A 20,762-nucleotide genomic window follows, 5' to 3' on the forward strand; every position below is an offset into this window, starting at 1 on the left:
ATATCTATATATACATATACACATATATATACATGTGTATATATATATATATATATATATATATATATATATATATATATATATATATACACACATATATATATATACACACACATATATATATATATATATATATATATATATATATATATATATATATATATATATATATATATATATATATATACATATATATACATATATACACACACACATATATATATATATATATATATATATATATATATATATATATATATATATATATATGTGTGTGTGTGTGTATGTATATATATATATATATATATGTATATATATATATATATATATATATACACATACATATATATATATATATATATATGTATATATATATATATATATACACACACATATATATATATACACATACATATATACATATATATATACACATACATATATATATATATAACTATATATAAATATATATATATAACTATATATATATATATATCTAACTATATATATATATATATATATATAAATATATATAAACTAGAGAGAGAGAGAGAGAGAGAGAGAGAGAGAGAGAGAGAGAGAGAGAGAGAGAGAGAGAGAGAGAGAGAGAGAGAGAGAGAGAGAGAGAAATATATATATATAGAGAGAGAGAAATATAGAGATAGGTAGATAGATAGATATAGAAATTTAAAACATTCTTTTGGAAGATTTGAAGTTATCTTAATTTTTTGGCTTTACATTTAGTTAGATAGTTTGAGATTTTGTTCCAGATATAGAGAGAGATCAAAAGATTAGTAACTATATTTTGAGATATTGATATCTATCTATCCGATATGTCTTTCTAATTTTAAATATTGAGGTAAAATAGGAACTCTACACAAACCACTTCATTACAAATGTTGGAAAATTACTATGTACTAAAATATCTGTGTGCTAATTAGATTAAAATAATTTTTTGTTTCACATAGGGGAAAAATCACTCAGCCAACCCAAAGCAAAACATGATTGGGAAATAAGCCCAAGTCCCATTGAGGATGTGGAGGAAGGAGAGGTGGGCGACATGGGCACCCCACCAGGTCAGTGTCTGACACACCAGCTTACGGTAATCTATGCATGGCTGCCTTTTATTTTATGTAATTTTTCTACTCTATTTTAGGTGATCTGGTTGTGCTGGAGTCAAGCAACAGCGCCACCCCCGAGGATGTTAATGAACTTTGCGACATGGGCACCCCACCAGGTCAGTGTCTGAGACACCAGCTTTATGGTAAGGTAAACTTATGTGTGCATATTTCTAAACATATTTTTTTTTTCATTCCACTTTAGGTCCAACTGACTATTTTACCCCAGACAGTGCCCAACGGCTAATTGCTCAAATCATGGCCTGGAATGGGGAGATCGATCAAATGCGGAATCGGCTGGATCGTATGCAGCAGGAAATGAAGGACATGATTGATGTTTTGGGTCGAATCTAAATGCCCTTTTTTAAACCCCAAAACATCAATCATGTCCTTCATTTCCTGTTTTGCTGACCCCATTCTGGGCCTTCTCTTTTTTGTTTTGGCCAGAACATAAATGGCTGTTTAAGCTAATGTAAAAAAGGAGGGCTGTTTCTTGTAAATACCTCACAAATCCACAAAAAATTAAAAATTGATTTTCAAAAAAACACAAAAAATAAAAAAAAAAAAAATTGATTTTAAAAAACCAAAAAAAATAAAAAACTTGATTTAAAAAAAACCAAAAAAAAAAAAAACTTGATTTCAAAAAACCAAAAAAAAGAAAAAACTTGATTTTAAAAAAACAAAAAAAAGAAAAAACTTGATTTAAAAAAAACAAAAAAAAGAAAAAACTTGATTTTAAAAAAACAAAAAAAAGAAAAAACTTGATTTTAAAAAAACAAAAAAAAGAAAAAACTTGCTTTTAAAAAAACAAAAAAAAGAAAAAACTTGATTTAAAAAAAAAAAAAAATAAAAAAAAATTGATTTTAAAAAACCAAAAAAAAAATAAAAAACATGATTAAAAAAAAAAAAAAAAATTAAAAAACACTTGATTTTAAAAAACCAAAAAAACAAAAATAGACAAACTTTATTCAAAAAAAATAATAAAAACAAAAATAACTTGCTAAAAAAATAAAAACATAAACACAAAAATTGCTTTAAAAACCAAAAAAAAAAAAAAACACAAAACAAAACTTGATTTTCCCAAAACCAAAAAAAAAGCCTGTTTGTGAAAATCAAAAAGCCAAAAATAATTTTTTGTGGATTTAGGTATAAATATTTAGATATAATTATATTTTGCTACATTATTAAGATATCATTCTATTTTTGTCAATGAACATTTTATACTAAATGCAGAACTGAATGCATAACAACCATTAATAAAAACATCTCCTTATAGGAATTAAATAAATGTGTGGTTTGTTATTTCAAGGCTCAGTATCATTTTAGTTATAATTGTAAAAAAGTTGTTTACAGTGGCAATGGAGCTTATTTAGACATTTAAAATTACAATACAGTTGGCACTACAACTGCTCGACCATAACCTAGGAGACAGCCCAAAAGAAAGGCAAGCAATAAATATAATGCAAGATTTCATCAATAATTTTTTTATTGGCAAAAATTATATATCCTGGCCCATTGCAATGGCCCCCCTACCCATAAAATAATTAACATATTGCTGTCTAACTTGACGGGCACTTTGGGGGGCCAAGCCAGTACGGACAGTATCCAGGCCTGTAAGGTTGGCTTCTATTTGTCCGGCCTCAGGCCCAACTGTGCCTATATAATTTGGAGCATGCTTATTTAAAAAGTTGTGCAGAATGCAGCACGATAAAATGATAAAATTAAGTTTGTATTCCGCCAAATTAATGGCTGTTTGAAACAGGCGGAACCGGCTGGCCAGAATTCCAAACGCATTCTCAACCACTCTTCTAGCTCTGGCCAGCCGGTAATTAAAAACCCTCCTCTCCGGGGTGAGTGTTCTTTGGGGGAATGGCCTCATGAGGTGCTTGCTGAGAGCGAAGGCTTCATCGGCAATGAAGACAAAGGGGAGTCCTTCCACGTTATCCTCATCAGGTGGCAATCCCAGGCCACCACTCTGGAGACGCTGGCAGAACTCCGTCTGGGCAAATACTCCTCCATCCGACATCCGGCCATTCTTCCCCACGTCCACATATAAAAAATCATAGTGTGCCGACACCACCGCCATTAAAACAATACTGTGGAACCCCTTATAATTAAAATAATATGACCCCGAATGGGGTGGTGGCACAATGTGGACATGTTTCCCATCTATAGCCCCTCCACAATTGGGAAAGTCCCAACGGCTGGCAAAATGGGATGCCACAGTCTGCCATTCCTGTGGCGTTGAAGGAAACTGGGAAATCAAAAAAGAAAACCAAAATCAATTAATTTGTAAGCTAACATTGCAAGAAAATTAGACAATTAAAAACATTATTCCCCAGCATCAGTATAACATTCAATAATTTAATTCTTCTGGAATAACTAATATGGAAAGGCACACTTATCAGATTGCTCACCCCCTCTGATGGAACATTGATTACATTTTAGGGGGTTGTGAAATCCCTAAAAAAAATTACTTTTAGGACACGCAGGAATTTAGGGACTAAAAAGGCTACAAGACTGCAGTTGTCGCACTCTGCAGGTGCAGTTGCTAACCAGCTTACAGTAAATGAGGTAATGTAAAAAGGCATTCATGTTGCAAGGAGTACACAATCACATGCAAGGGCAATTAATGAAAACACTTTGAGGCTTGCATATGATTTGATGATGGAAATCAGCAGAGCTTCTGCTCATTTACTAAAGCACTGGAACAAATGCACTTGTAGAGTGCACATGCATTTTGCAAAGTGCCACATATATTTGCTTTAGACAAATCAACACCACAGAACATTCCAGCAAATTTTAACGAGGGTGGGGGTGGGGGGGTTGTGAAATCTAGATAATTGCTCATTAGCAGCAAACTATTTGGAGTGAGTTTAGGTGGGGGGGGGGGGGGGGGTTGTGAAATCTAGATAATTGCTCATTAGCAGCAAACTATTTGGAGTGAGTTTAGGTGGGGGGTGGGGGGGTTGTGAAATCTAGATAATTGCTCATTAGCAGCAAACTATTTGGAGTGAGTTTAGGTGGGGGGGGGGGGGGGTTGTGAAATCTAGATAATTGCTCATTAGCAGCAAACTATTTGGAGTGAGTTTAGGTGGGGGGGGGGGGGGTTGTGAAATCTAGATAATTGCTCATTAGCAGCAAACTATTTGGAGTGAGTTTAGGTGGGGGGGGGGTGGGTTGTGAAATCTAGATAATTGCTCATTAGCAGCAAACTATTTGGAGTGAGTTTAGGTGGGGGGGGGGGGGGGGGTTGTGAAATCTAGATAATTGCTCATTAGCAGCAAACTATTTGGAGTGAGTTTAGGTGGGGGGGGGGGGTTTGTGAAATCTAGATAATTGCTCATTAGCAGCAAACTAAATACACTCAAACAAAATACATTCCAAATGAGTAGACTAGGTGGATATGTTCCCATCACTTCATGCTGGGAAGGTTATTGAAGGAAAATATACATGCATGACAAAAAATAACAGGAAAAAAATCCAGCATGTGTGAGGATAAAAAGGGGACATTCACACTATATTGCAATGATGGTAAGTAGTGTTTGAAGCAAGAAATACATTATATTATCAAAGATTACATAAAAGAACATGTGATGCTAATAAAAGAAAAATATCTTACCTTAATATAGTCCTTCTGCAGGACCTGTATGATGGCAGAACAGGTCTCTGGGATAATGATCCCCAGAGCCTGGGGGGAGATGCCTGTCGAGAACTTAAGGTCCTGCAGGCTTCTCCCTGTGGCCAAATACCGCAAGGTAGCGACCAGCCTCTGCTCCGGAGTGATGGCTTGCCTCATGCAGGTATCCTGCCTGCTGATATAGGGGGTCAGCAAAGCCAACAAACGGTCAAAAACGGGGTCCGTCATCCGGAGAAAGTTCCTGAAATCCTCAGGATTATTCTCACGGATCTCACGGAGCAAAGGCATGTGACAGAACTGGTCACGCTGAAGCAACCAATTCTTGGTCCATGAACTCCTCCTCGCCCTGTTCATGGACTGGTCTTGGGCTGAAGAATAAACTACAGCACCAAGCACATACAATGCACGAGCTCTACGACGAGTACGTACAGGTAACATGGCTTCAAAACGGTCGGCTGGTCAGAACGCACTAAACAGAACGCACTGAAGAACAGCAAGGCCTGTGAAGAACGACCTGAAAATCAGGAACGAGCGGCCAATAAACAAAGATTTCTCAATGCCAACTGACCAAACGCACTGAAAAGCAGATACAAACCTCACAAGCACAGACTGAACAACAGTTAAAACGAACTGAAAAATACGAGTCTCACAAGCGCGAATCGTCTCTCACCAAACTTCTACTAACACGAGATAAACACGAGATTAGCAGAAGGAGCCCAAAGGGTGTCGTACGGGCTATTGAACTTCCGTTTTATAGTCTCGTCGGACTTGGTGTACGTCACCGCGTACTAGGCTGTCGTACTTTTGTGTGGTCGTGTGTGCGCAAGTCCGTCGTAACAAAGTCTGCCGCAAGTCCGCCGAAGGTACGTCGGAAGTCTGTCGGACAGGCTGTCGGACTTTTGTAGACGAAAAGTCCGACCGTGTGTACGCGGCATAAGAACTCAAAAGCAAGCATATAGGTCACCCTCGCAGGGGCTAAGGAATGATCGGGTATTACAAAAGAATCCAAGAGGAGTACAAACATAATAATCATAGTGAAGGGAAAAGGCCATATACCACAACCTATTCACAGTCCTCCCAGGGGAGGTCCCATTGCTGAGACTGACCCCAAAAGATGGAGTCTGTAAGAACAAAAAGAAAAAAGAACCAGAAAGAAGGTAGGGGGGCATAAGAAAGGACAAAGTCTAGAGAAGGAAGGAGAAAAAGGAAGGAAAAAGAACTCAAACTTAGATACGCAGACGGCGTAGCAGTCAGACGATGCCCGAACAAGCCGGTTGGAGTGAGGGAAACTCATAAGAAGTCCAGGGTTCCCAGACTTTGAGATATTTGGCATGTGAGTCAATCACAATGCTAGACATCTGCTCATGGAGCATCAAGGCAGTCATACGTGACTTCACCCCTGAGTCTTCCAGGCCTGAGCTATGGTTCGTTTAGCAGATATAAAAGGATAAGTAGCCAGCTTCTGCTGGGATGCATATAGGCCGGGAATCAGGCAATGCAATAGGGCCAACTTTGTGTCCCTGCGAACCATTATATCGAAGAGGGTCTGGAGCAGGTCGAAAACCCTGGACCAGAACCCCACCAGTCTCGGGCAGGACCACAAGGTATGCAGGACCTCTCCCCTTTGCCCAAAGTTACGAAAGCATTCATCACTACTCCTCGGATAAGCATGGGCGACCCGTACAGGGACCCAGTACCACCTAAAAAAACCTTATACGTGGCTTTGAGCGTGTTTGTATTGAAAGAACATTTTGCAATCGTTTTCAAAGCCTTACTCCAGTCCTCTAAATCTATTGGGGACTGGTGTGACACATAGGAGAGGGATGCTGATGACGTGCGTCTGTACAAAGATGTGTAGATAGCGGAGACAAGGCCAGGGGCCCCTGGGGCATGCTGGCATGCACATTCGAAGAAGGTATTTTGATAGGGGTAGATGGACGTGCGGCGCAGGGCTGAAATACAATGTTTTAGTTGAAGAAAGCAAAAATGCTCCCCGGCTGGAGCCTTGTGTGTCTCACAAATGGCCTCCCAAGACGGGAAGGAGCAGGAGGAGAAAAAATCTTGGACCCGCGTGAAGCCACGGGAGAGCCACCAGGAAAACGTCTGGGGTTCCGTCAAATCTAGGGGAAAGAGGGGGTTATGCGTGATTGGCAGCAGGGGCAGAGAGGAAGACATTAAATTACTCGAGTAGCGGACTGAATCTCATACCCTTAGACTATGCAACATCATGGCCTCAAGGAGGGGGGACATGATTTATGGGGAAACCAAAGCAAGGCCTGTATTGAATATGGATCACAGTTGGGCAGTTCAAGCAACACCCAAAAAGGGACATCCGAGGCCACGTGAAGCATAGCCAGCAGGGAGATCTGCGCCACCGCATAGTATCTAGAAACGTTAGGGACCCCAAAACCCCCCTGTAGCCTATGAACATATAGAGTGGATCTAGAAACTCTGGGGCGTTTCTGGGCCCAGATAAATCAGACCTACCGTTGAGAGAGGGGTCTATTGTTGCTGGCTACTGGGAGATCTATTGTTGCTGGAGTGGATCTATTGTAGCTGGGGGAGGCAATTGTTGCTGGGGGGTCTAGTGTTCCTAGGAGAGCTATAGTTGCTGGGGGGATCTATTGTTGCTAGGGAGATCTATTGTTGCTAAGGGGTCTATTGTTGCTGGGAGAGATCTATTTTTGCTAGCTGGGTCTAAAGTTGCTGGGAGGGATCTATTTCTGCTAGCTGGATCTATAGTTGCTGGGAGATATCTATTTTTGCTAGCTGGGTCTATAGTTGCTGTAGGGGCTCTTTTTATTGCTTTTTGTTTGCAAATTTCATAGAATCATATCAAGCATCAATAATATTTGGTTTTGTATTGTCTTAAAGGGACGGTGCTTGGAGGTGGGTAGGGGGTGGAGACAAGGGATCCTAGATTGTAAGCTCTAACTAGCAGGGCTCTCTGATTCCTCCTGTATTGAATTGTATTGTACTTGTACTGTCTGCCCTAACGTTATAAAGTGCTGTGTAAACTGTCGGCGCTATATAAATCCTGTATAATAATAATGACTTGAAAGGGTGGAGTACCTGCACCAATTCTATGAGAAAAAAAGCCCTGGATATAGCACATATAATAAAATGTTTGTACTGTTTTTACCAAGCCTCACTCTTCACTATTCTTTTTAGAGAATAAAAAATATATAAATTTGGAGTTCCCTTTTACCAAATAAATAAACCCCACTGCTATCTTTGTTAATACTACTAAGTAGGCAAATATATAAAGATGATAGTACATAATACTGTACAATAAGATGGGAACATGACAAAATAAACAACAAAAGCTACTTACAAGAGTGATATGCTAAATATAAAATGCACCTTTTACTACTGCAGTCCATAATATAAAAGACAGAATACCTATTATAATCTACAATTTATATTCTAATAAAATAGAGAATGTGCAAGCTGCACACAGGGTGGATGTGGATCACCAATCAAGCAATCAGCCATCACAAGGGATGAGAAGACCACTGTGGGGATAAGCTCAGACCTGCCATATGGTGGTGTATAACCAGCAGTGTCTCCAGCCGGTGACTGTGTGTGCAATCCCCATCCACCTGTGAATCCATCCATCCTGTGGACTTCTCCTTGCTATCCCTTACTACTATGGACTGTATGGACTAGCTCTTATTAATTCATTTTGGGTATATCTTGTTGTTCCCCCCCCCCTGTTATTGATCCCTTATGGTCCACCTTATAGCTGCCAGTGAGCGCTGACTTGCACACTACCTGACACACTGTGTGATATATTGCAAGTTTCTGTCTAAAGTTACCAGACATAACTCCCTAAACATGCCCATTGGAGAGATACAGTATGTTTCTTTTCTAAGTAGTGGACTTAAAAACTTAAAATGAACTATCCTGATAAACTTTCAACCAGTAAACTTGTGACTGTCTTACAAAAAATACCAGCATGAAGCAAAGAGGCCATCTAGAGTTCAACATTTAGAAATGAAGATTTTCTATATTTATGGAATAATATAATATACATTAATAAAGATTAATAACGATTGCTTTAATATTGAATAATATTATTGATGATAAGACCACTACTATATAATAATAATAATATGAATATCATAATTAATGATGATAATTATAATAATAATATATACACATTAATATGAATAATATGAAATACATAGGTTAATATGGAATTCTACAACATTACACCCCAGAGTCCTCAGAGAACTCAGTCAGGTTATAGCCAGACCATTGTTCATGATCTTTGTGGACAGCATACTGAAAGCATTTGTACCAGCTGATTGGAGAAAAGCCAATGTGGTACCAATATTCAAAAAAGAACAGAGACAAATCCCTGGAAACTACAGACCAGTCAGCCTAACATTAATCGTTGGTATTAGAGGGGATGATAAGAGATTATATATATATTTTACAACATTGTTTGGTGTTCCTTGATATATTAAAAGAGGTAATTTGATTGAGTCCCATGGTTGGCTGTTTTCCCATTGAATTAAATTAAGCATTGTTACATTATTTTCCTTCAGCTCTTTAATGCATTTGGATTTGTCAGACATCTTCCTCTACCACATCAGAAGATTTTCAGAAATGTAAAGATAGTTTTTGGGTTTCTCAAAGAAGTTCTAGAGGAACACAAAAGAACCAGAGTGCCTGGACAACCCAGAGACTACATCGACTGCTATCTAGAAGAACTGGATAAGGTAGAGTAATTATTTATCTTGACATCAAGCTTTTATGAGTTGGTATTAACATCTGAATTTTAATTGAATATAAAGCCTCGATAAATTACTTGATAGCAGGGTTGTTTCTATTATAGAGTGAGAACCTATGTTAGGAGGCATTTACCTATATAGCATAGATTAAAACAAATCAGGAGATAACAGCACTGAGTTTCAGGCCTGGGTATCCTTTGGTGCAGATGGGGCAAGCTTATTGCAGAGGATCCTGGCACAAGAGAAGTAAATATGCAAACATGGGTCCGGCGGAGTTACGACATAAAGATTTGAAGCATGTTCCAAATCTAAAGTCCATCAGATTTGTGACTGGAAAAGTCCGCTGAAGGTCCGGTGAAGCCCACACACGATCGGATTGTCCGCCGGATTTGGTCCGTTGGCGTCTGTTGTACAAGTCCGGTCGAAAAGTCCGACCATGTATACACTGAATTAGATGTATAAGAAGATTTCAATACAGTAACAAACTGAAAATAAACTCCAGCTAATACTTTATAAACAGTTACAACATACAGCTTTTCCTTTTTGGGATAAAAGTTTTACATAAATAAAAGCTGATAATTTTAAGCACCCTTGCCAGTGTTAAATAGCATTCCTATAACTGAAAGAGAGCTTTTCTGTTTGTAAAACAACAGGCTTACTGTCTGTATCACCAGATAAAAATAAAAGAACGAAAGCCTTAAAAAAGGAAACAAATATAGCCATCACCTCTAGGAATTGGTAAACTGCAATCTAATGAATGTTTGCTTTTGGGTTTAGTGTTAGGGTTGATCTTACAAGAAGGGTTAATGTCAGGGTTTCAGAGAGGCTTAACGTTAGGGTTTTGAAATGGGTTATGCCCTGTACACACGATCGGACATTGATCGGACATTCCGACAACAAAATCCATGGATTTTTTCCGACGGATGTTGGCTCAAACTTGTCTTGCATACACACGGTCGCACAAAGTTGTCGGAAAATCCGATCGTTCTGAACGCGGTGACGTAAAACACGTACGTCGGGACTATAAACGGGGCAGTAGCCAATAGCTTTCATCTCTTTATTTATTGTGAGCATGTGTGGCACTTTGTGCGTCGGATTTGTGTACACACGATCGGAATTTCTGACAACGGATTTTGTTGTTATAAAGTTTTATAGCAAGCTCTCAAACTTTGTGTGTCGGAAAATCCGATGGAAAATGTGTGATGGAGCCCACACACGGTCGGAATTTCCGATAACGAGGTCCTATCACACATTTTCTGTCGGAAAATCCGACCGTGTGTACAGGGCATTAGTGTTCATGTGGAGGATTTTGGGGAGGTGCGAGTATTAGGGTTTCCGTGTAAGGTTTAGAGTCAGGGCTACAGAGAGGGGTAGTGTCAGAGTTATAGGGTGTGTTACTGAAGGTTACAAGGAGGGTTAAAGGGTTACTAAACCCTCATTTTTAAAAAAAATAACAAACATGTCATACTTATCTCCTCTGTGCAGTTGGTTTTGCACAGAGTGGCCCTGATCCTCCTCTTCTGGGATCCCTCAGTGGCGCTCGTGGCTCCTCCTCTTCTCGATGTGTCCCGTCGGAGAAGCGTTCTCCTTCAGGACACGCGTGCGGGCGGCCCCGAGTCCTGCTGTGTGTGTCAATGCATTAAGGTGAAAAAATATGAGGGTTTACAACCCCTTTAACATTAGGATTACAGTGTACGGAAAGGGTTAGTGTTGGGGTTACTGTGAGTTAAAATGTTAGGGTTATAGGCAGGATAAATGTTAGGATCACAGTGAGGGTTATCATTAGGATTACAGTGAAGAGTTTACAGGGAGGGAGATGTAGTGTTAGGGTGACATGGAGGGTTAATGTAAAGTTACAGGGACAGTTATTCAGAGTTGTCAGCACACCACAACTTTTTTTACTGACAAAATATGGCAAATTTACTGACTGAGCACATTTTTTACTGACATCCTGAAATATGACAGAAACAATATGTAAGTATTAACAATACTCAGAACAAGTAATCTGCCAACTTTACAATGAAAAACTCCAGAGTGACAAAATGTGAGCTTGACAAGGATTATGAAGGGCCTGGGGCACCCTGGGATAAAACACAAAAACAAGTTCTGCGGAGTGCGTAGCATGGCGATCGGTATGTATAGCGAGATTTTTGGCTAACAGTGGGAGGGTCTTAAAGGGGATTGATTAAACAGAATCTGTTCCTAGTTGCTATATACTGTACACTGCATACATATAACAGTACCCACAAAATACTCCTAGTTACTTTACCACAACTGACAGCTTCTCATAAATCTCAGGACAAAGGATCATTTTTTAAAGCTTTAACATTTCCATTCCATATGCTTTTATGCACACAAAAAGGATATAATTTAATCTGACTGAGCCAACCTTAAAGCAGTACTTTATTTAAACTGTTGCGACAATGAACACCATGGTCAAGACTATGTAATGTACAAGTGGAAAAGTTCGGGACTTTAGATGAAGCATATGACAGACCATTAGAAAAATGTATAAGCATATTTATTGTCAGAAAGTATATCTAGCACATAATAATATACATGGACTATGTAATGTACAACATAATGCTTAGAGTACAGGGGTCAGGAGTAAGTAACATGCAAAACAAGACTGGAGCAGTCAGGATGAACCCTCTTTTCACATCAGAGTCCCCTTATATCAAAGTCCCCAGCATTTCGCTATACATTAGGGTTCCAAGAGTCCCTCCTTACGCCAGAGTTTCCCCTTACATTACAGTCCACAGACTTCCTCCTTACACACCAGTCCCCAGAGGTCCTTCTTACATCAGTACCCAGAGTTCACCTTTACATCAGAGTCCACAGGACTACCCCTTACAGTGCAAGGGGGACCCTAAACTGAAGGGGAACACTGCAGATGCAAAAAGGAACTCTGATGACAGGGGGCCTCTGGTCACCACAGCGCCCCCCCCCCCCTTACACAAGAGTCTGCAAAGTATCCCCTTACATCTGATTCCACAGAGTTCCCCCTTACATCAGAATCTTCAGAGTTCTCCTTTACATCATAGTCCACAGATTTACCCCTACATCAGAGCCTGCAGGGTTACAGTTCAAGGGGGAACTCTGATGTAAAGGGGGATGCAGCGGACCATGATGTAAGAGGGAATGATGTGGACTCTGGTGTAAAGGGAACTATGATGTAAGGTGGTCTCTGTTCACCAGAGCCCCCCTTATATCAGAGTCTGCAGAGTGTAAATGTAAAGGGGTCCAGAGGTGCAGGGTGCTTTGTATTGTAAAGGGGTCCAGAGGTGCAGGGTGCTGTATAATGTAAAGGGGTCCAGAGATACAGGGTGCTGTGTAATGTAAATGTAAAGGGGTCCAGAGATGCAGGGTGCTGTGTAATGTAAAGGGGTCCAGAGGTGCAGGGTGCTGTGCAATGTAAAGGGATCCAGAGATGCAGGGTGCTGTGTAATGTAAAGGGGTTCGGAGGTGCAGGGTGCTGTGTAATGTAAAGGGGTCCGGAGATGCAGGGTGCTGTGTAATGTAAAGGGGTCCAGAGGTGCAGGGTGCTGTGTAATGTAAAAGGGTCCAGAGCTGTGGGTGGCTGTGTAATGTAAAGGGGTCCAGAGGTGCAGTTGTGGAGAGGGGGTACACAGTAGTGACAAAGAGATATTGGGGGATGCAGAGGTATGCAGGGGGCACAGTGGGGTGTTTTTACATTTTAACATGGGGGGGGGTTGCCAGATATAGGATGCTCTAGGTATGCCCCTGTCAGTACCCATGAAATGCAGCCTTACCAGTACCCATGGAATACAGCCTTACCAGTGCCCATGAAATGCAGCCTTACCAGTGCCCATGGAATACAGCCTTACCAGCGCCCATGGATTATAGCCTTACCATTGCCCATGTAATGCCCATGGAATACAGCCTCTCTAACAGAGGCCCTCTTGGTGTCTGTTAAATTAGTTTCTGTTACAGCCCCCACCAGGCCCCATTAGAGACTACAATGGGGTCTAATAGATCCTGGAGGTGGGTCTATCTAATAGAGGCCCTCTCTGAGATCATTGGAGAATCTCTGATAGATAGAGTCCCCTCCAGGCCCAATGATAGACTACATTAGAGTGTCACTGAACAACAGTAAAAATAAACAATATTATATTAATAGCCCTTTGATGCCCAGGCCCAGCCCAAGAATACTTCACTTACCTTAAATAATGTGTGCTGGGGCTGGTTGCTGGTCCTGATTCCTGGCTGCTGGTCCTGGGGTCTGGCTTTTGGGGCTGGGTCCTGATTTTTGGGGACTGGCTGTGGGCCCTGGGGTCTGGGCTACTGGGCCCCTGGGGTCTGGCTGCTGGTGCCTGGCTGCTGGGGCCTGGGGTCTGGCTGCTAGGGCCTGGGTTCTGACTGCTAGGGCCAAGGGTCTGGCTTCTGGGGCCAGGATTCTGGCTGCTGGAGCTGGGCTGCTGGGGCCTGGGGTCTGGCTGCTGTGGCCAAGGGTCTGGCTGCTGGGGCCTGGGGTCTGGCTGCTGGGGCCAAGGGTCTGGCTGCTGGGGTCTGGCTGCTGGGGCCAAGGGTCTGGCTGCTGGGGCTGGGCTGCTGGTGCCTGGCTGTTAGGGCCTGGGGTCTTGCTGCTGGGGCCAAGGGTCTGACTGTTGGTCCTGGGGTCTAGCTGCTGGGGATTGGGGCCTGGGGTCTGGCTGCTGGGGCCAAGGATCTGGCCCCACCCTTGGCCCCAGCAGCCAGACCCCAGGCCCCTGGCTGCTGGAGCTGGGCTTCTGGTCCTGCAGCCTGGCTGCTGGGGCCTGGGGTCTGGCTGCTGGGGCTGGGCTGCTGGTGCCTTGCTGCCAGGGCCAAGAGTCTGGCTGCTGGGGCCTGAGGTCCGGCTGCTGGGGCCGGTGAGACATCCCAGTCAGAGAATTCCCCAGAAGAAAGCGGACTGGCGGAGGCAGAGTGAAGACTGGGCGCCGTGATCTGCAGGCTGTAGCAATTTAAAAAAAAACTTTCCCCAGTCAAGCGGACTCTTTCTACACATCATGCCCAGGGGAATGAGCTATGAGTAAGCGCTCTGCCAGTCAGTGGTGGTCATTGTGGCCTACTACAATCTCTGGAGAGTGATGGGAGAAATTCATGTATGTGACAGATATTTCTACACCCACAATTCTGTATAGAAACCCTATTTTCATTATTTGGATCATAGGCCTCACTATTTGAGTTTTTTTGATCGGTTCATCATCATAAATGAGCATAGGGAAATAAAATGAGAGCTAAGCTAGACCACAGGCCACTTACCAATCTCACGTTTCATTATATGGAGAACGTCTCCACAGAAGGCAGTCTCCTCATGTACTTGTAATATCTTTCTGTTTTCTACTCAGGATAATCAAGATGGTTACAAGTCAACTTTTGATGAAGAAAATTTGTTTACGTGTATGGTAGATCTCTTTGTTGCCGGGACAGAAACCACAACTTCCAGCCTGGAGTGGACTCTACTGTACATGATGATGTATCCAGATATTCAAGGTAGAGATATTCAAGCCAGTCTTTAGGTTATGTATATTTCACTAACTTCCTTCTCTTTAATCACTTGCCTACTATGCCCTTTTTACCCCCTTTCCTACCCAGGCCAATTTTCAGCTTTCAGCACTGTCATATTTGCTCGGTCAAGCAACACTGTACCCAAACATTTTTTTTTTTTTAAACAGCTAGAACTTTCTTTAGGTGGTATTTATCACCACTGGGTTTCTTATTTTCTGCTTAATAAACACGTTTCTGTTATAAAATTTTGTAAATAAAAAAAAAGTAATTTTTTTTATTCACTGATGTGCGCTGATTAGGCTGCACTGATGGGCACTGATGAGGAGGCACTAATATGCAGCACTGATGGGACTGATAGGTGGCACTTATGGTCACTGAAAGGCAGCACTGACAGGCACTGATTGGCATCACTAAAGGGCTCTGATTGGCTTCACTTATGGGCATTGATTGGCATCACTGCTGGGCACTGATGGACCTGCACTGAATCAGGGCACTGATGATCAATGCCCCGATTATCTGTGCAGATCTTCCCTGTGAGGAAATGCCGCTGATCGACGCTGTCAGTGTGAGGAGAGGAATACCAATAACTGGCATTTCCTTCTTTACCTGTGATCAGCTATTGTTGGACACAGCTGATCACATGGGTAAAGAGCCTTGTCATCGGCTCTTTACCTGGATCAGTGATGCACTGTATGCCAGGGACAGAGTGCACCACAGACCGCCTCACTGCGTGCCTGCCGTGGGCACGCAAGCGCGAAAAAATATCATATGACGTCATCCCAGAACAAGAGTGCTCCCGCCAGCCTATGATTTGACAATATGGTGGGCGGGAAGCAGTTAAAGGAAAGGTACAGCCAAAGCTCGTTTGGCTGTACTTCTCCTGTGGATCACAGGAGTGCAGTTCATTCTGCACTCTGGTGACCTGTTTCCAGCAGTTGGCTGACATCACAGAGCCGTTCCAGGCTGGGGAATGATTGTAACCATATAGTCAGGATCCATCCAGACCCCTAGACTGGCACCCGGCTTAGCCTCTCAGCGAGCTGCTGAGAGCCTGAGCCACCCGCTCCCACCCCCTCTACTGCCCACTGCTCCAGTGAGTGGGGGGGGGGCTTTGAACAGACAGATAAACACACATTTATGGTGATTGCAGCAACTGGATAGATTTTTTTGTTACACAGCACACTTTTGGCATTGCATAAGTATTATTGTTTTTGTTCAGTTTTTTTTTTTTTTTTAAGTTTCAAAATAGGCCTGGTCTTCAAGTGGTTAATGTTTCTAGCTTCCAGATCATGCTCCAGAGGCCACTGAGAGGCAGTGAGGAAGCGATGCCATACCTCCTCACTGCCTGTTTTAACCCAATTTTTGCTGACAATTGTTCCGCCTTCACATACATTGCACGGTGGTGGGGGCCGTGGGCGCTTCTCCATTGACTTGCATAAGTAGCTTTTAGCAGACTTTGCCAATCGCTATGTCGGGTCAACTGTCTTAGCAGCAGCCACGAAGCATAGTGGCCACGGCATGTAAACCTCTCCCGCCGCTGCCTATTGCTCAGTTGCATATTTTTGCCCCTCCCCCTAACCATTTACTGATGTAAGGAGGGGCTCTGCTGCTGGGGACACTGATGTAAGGAGGGGCTCTGCTGCTGGAGACACTGATGTAAGGAGGGGCTCTGCTGCTGGGTAAATGGATGTAAGGAAGGGCTCCGGTGCTGGGGACACTGATGTAAGGAGGGACTCCACTGCTGGGGACACTGATGTAAGGAGGGGCTCCGCTGCTGGGGACACTGGTGTAATGAGGGGCTCCGCTGCTGGGGACACTGATGTAAGGAAGGACTCCACTGCTGGGGACACTGGTGTTAGGAGGGACTCCACTGCTGGGGACACTGATGTAGGAAGGGGCTCCACTGCTGGGGACACTGATGTAAGGAGGGGCTCTGCTGCTGGGGACACTGGTGTAGTGAGGGGCTCCACTGCTGGGGACACTGATGTAAGGAGGGGCTCCGCTGCTGGGGACACTGATGTAAGGAGGAACTCCGCTGCTGGGGACACTGATGTAAGGAAGGGCTCCGCTAATGGGCACAACACTGATGTAAGGAGGGGCTCAGCTGATGGGGACACTGATGTAAAGAGGGGGGCTTTGCTGATGGGGACACTGATGTAAGGAGGGGCTCCACTGCTGGGGACACCGATGTAAGGAGGGGCTCCACCGATAGGGACAACACTGATGTAAGGAGGGGCTCCGCTGATGGGGACAACAGTGATGTAAGGAGGGGCTCCGCTGATAGGGACACTGATGTAAGGAGGGGCTCCGCTGCCGGGGACACTGATGTAAGGAGGGGCTCCGCTGCTGGGGACACTGATGTAAGGAGGAACTCCGCTGCTGGGGACACTGATGTAAGGAAGGGCTCCGCTAATGGGCACAACACTGATGTAAGGAGGGGCTCAGCTGATGGGGACACTGATGTAAAGAGGGGGGCTCTGCTGATGGGGACACTGATGTAAGGGGGGGCTCCACTGCTGGGGACACTGATGCAAGGAGGGGCTCCACCGATGGGGACAACACTGACGTAAGGAGGGGCTCCGCTGATGGGGACAACAGTGATGTAAGGAGGGGCTCTGCTGATAGGGACACTGATGTAAGGAGGGGCTCCACTGCCGGGGACACTGATGTAAGGAGGGGCTCCGCTGCTGGGGATACTGATGTAAGGAGGGGCTCCGCTGCTGGGGACACTGATGTAAGAAGGGGCTCCGCTGCTGGGGACACTGATGTAAGGAGGGGCTCCGCTGCTGGGGACACTGATGTAAGGAGGGGCTCCGCTGCTGGGGACACTGATGTAAGGAGGGGCTCTGCTGATCAGGACACTGATGTAAGAAGGGGCTTCACTGCTGGGGACACTGATGTAAGGGGGGTTTCCGCTGCTGGGGACACTGATGTAAGGAGGGGCTCTGCTGCTGGGGAAATGGATGTAAGGAAGGGCTCCGCTGCTGGGGACACTGATGTAAGGAGGGACTCCGCTGCTGGAGACACTGATGTAAGGACTCAGGCTCCGCTGGGGACACTGATGTAAATAGGGGCTCCACTGCTGGGGACATTGATGCAAGGAGGGGCTCCGCTGATGGGACTCTGATGTAAGGAGGGGCTCCGCTGCTGGGGACACTGATGTAAGGAGGGGCTCCGCTGCTGGGGACACTGATGTAAGGAGAGGCTTCGCTGCTGGGGATACTGATGTAAGAAGGGGCTTTGCTCCTGGGGACACTGATGTAAAAAGGGGCTCCGCTGCTGGGAACACTGATGTAAGGAGGGGATCCGCTGCTGGGGACACTGATGTAAGGACTCAGGCTCCGCTGGGGACACTGATGTAAGAAGGGGCTCCACTGCTGGGGACACTGATGTAAGGAGTGGCTCCACTGGTGGCACCTGATGTAAGGTGGGACTCTGCTGGGAATGCCTGAGGTAAGGAGGGACTCTGCTGGGGGCACCTGATGTAAGGACGGACTCTGCTGAGAATGCCTGATGTAAGGAGGGAACCCGCTGGGGGCACCTGATGTAAGGACGGACTCTGCTAGGGGCACCTGATGTAAGGACGGACTCCGCTGGGGGCACCAGATGTAAGGACAGACTCTGCTGTGGGCACCTGATGTAAGGACGGATCCTGCTGGGGCACCTGATGTAAGAACAGTCTTCGTTGGGGGCACCTGATGTAAGGACAGACTCTGCTGGGGGCACCTGATGTTAGGACAGACTCTGCTGGGGGCACCTGATGTAAGGAGGGACTCTGCTGAGAATGCCTGATGTAAGGAGGGACTCCGCTGGGGGCACCTGATGGAAAGCGACGTGGCAGGTGGCACACTCAGGGCTCCCACTGATTCTGCATTATGGTGAATTTAATGATTTCATTTTATATTACAATGTAATAATAGAAATAATGCGCTTCAATCATCCTGACACTATAACATCCATGGTGCCGGGATGATTGAAGTGCTAACACCAGGTGTTTGGAGTATCTTTATCTGTTGATTGTTAAACTTTCTGGAATACACATATTTCTATTGTGGTGTAGGATCTGAGCTTGCTGTCCCTCCATCCCTCTTTCATTCCTTCCTTCTCTCTCCTTCCCTCCCTCCCTATCTTTCTCTCTCTCTCCCTCATTCATCTCAGACTCTAACCACACCCTTTTGAGCCACACCCCTTAAGCCACGCCCAATATCCCACTTAAACCATGCCCATTTTTGCCACACAGCACATTTTTCTTTCTCTGCTATGCCACGCCTACTAACGAATGCCCCGCCTCCTAATTATAATAAGACTCCACCTACAGGCAAAAAAGTGTCCCTATACATTTTTTTACTGTAAAGATGGGGCAAAAATGACCTTTGTGATACTTTCAGCCTGTATTTATACCTAAAGAACCCAAACATGTTTGCTTATTAGCAAGTAAATCTTGTTGTATAAAAAAAAAAAAAAAAAACGATAGGGTGAATGTGTAGTATAATATGCCTTCTCTTTACAGAGAAATGTCGAGAAGAAATAGATAAAATTCGAGGAGACAGAGACCATCTTGACTATGATGACAGAGTAAGGATGCCGTACACACAGGCTGTTCTACAGGAAGTCCAGCGTTTTGCCTCAGTGGTGCCACTTGGAGTCAGTCACTCACCCATCAAAGACGTGCAGCTGAATGGATACACTATTCCAAAGGTGAGCAAAGAATCTTCTGAAAAGCACTCTGCAGTTGGATTGCTTTTCAGAGGTGTTTGAAAGGTGGTGAGGAGGAGATATGTTGCCTCCTCACCACCTGTTTTAACCCTAAAATATTGCACTACTGCGTCACAACTGCACTGCAAGCAATTTCAGGGTGGTTGTGGCATGGCCCCGTTACTAGAATGGATTGTGTTTGGAGGTAGTACTGGGGGTATTAATTTTACCGCAGCATGGGTACACCCCCGTCCGCTGCTTTTGCAACTTAAGGTGGTGAGGTTTGAGGGGGTGTTAAAAACATGGCTCAACAGCTTGTTTTTACTGTACCACAACCATAAGTGTAAACAAGGCCTTTCAGTTTAATTGCACAGTCATTGTACAATCTACATTAAACTTACCAAAAAATGGTGTTTAATTCAATTTAGCTCCAAACATGTCGGCCCTCACACTACACGGCTGAATTTAAGGACCCATTCACACTAGTCTGCACACTAAACCTATGCACTTTAGTGTGTGGGCAACTGTCCATTCCGACTGCAAAACCATGCAACGAGGGGCAGTGTGATACGCTTTTGATCACTTTATTTTTTTTTTTGACACTTCAGTTTTGTCACCGCACAGCAGCTCTTTGATATGCATGGTCACCCAGAGAGATGTGATATTATGCAAACATGCTGCATAATATCTTACAGCTCTGGAACACAGAAAAATGCTGCATTCTGGCGTGAACATGACACACAGAAAACTATTGTTTTCTGTGTGTCATTGCAGTTACCTGCGTTTATCCATGATGAAAAATGCAGATAACTGCAATCCAAAGACATGCTGGTAGGTTAATTGGCTCCTGTCCAAATTGGCCCTAGAATGTGTATGTATGAATGCGAGTTAGGAACCTTAGATTGTAAGCTCCTTGAGGGCAAGAACTGATGTAAATGTACAATATACTGTATATGTAAAGCACTGTGTAAATTGATGGCACTATATAAGTACCTATATTAAATAATAAAAATAAATGAAATAATATAATGAACAGACCCTATAGGAGATTGTACAATC

General features: G+C 43.7%; 1 protein-coding gene across 1 annotated transcript in view; it reads left to right on the plus strand.

The window, feature by feature from the left end:
- The window catches only part of LOC141112540 (cytochrome P450 2J6-like), a 62,050-nt gene that overhangs the window by 26,677 nt on the left and 14,611 nt on the right, over positions 1 to 20,762 (plus strand). The window contains exons 5-7 of the mRNA XM_073605457.1: positions 9,312 to 9,485; positions 14,849 to 14,993; positions 19,519 to 19,706. Coding sequence (XP_073461558.1) covers positions 9,312 to 9,485; positions 14,849 to 14,993; positions 19,519 to 19,706 — 507 coding nt within the window. The remainder of the gene's footprint in view (positions 1 to 9,311; positions 9,486 to 14,848; positions 14,994 to 19,518; positions 19,707 to 20,762) is intronic.

The sequence above is a fragment of the Aquarana catesbeiana genome, linkage group LG11 (genome assembly GCF_042186555.1).
Source record: "Aquarana catesbeiana isolate 2022-GZ linkage group LG11, ASM4218655v1, whole genome shotgun sequence".
Classification (NCBI taxonomy): Eukaryota; Metazoa; Chordata; class Amphibia; order Anura; family Ranidae; genus Aquarana; species Aquarana catesbeiana.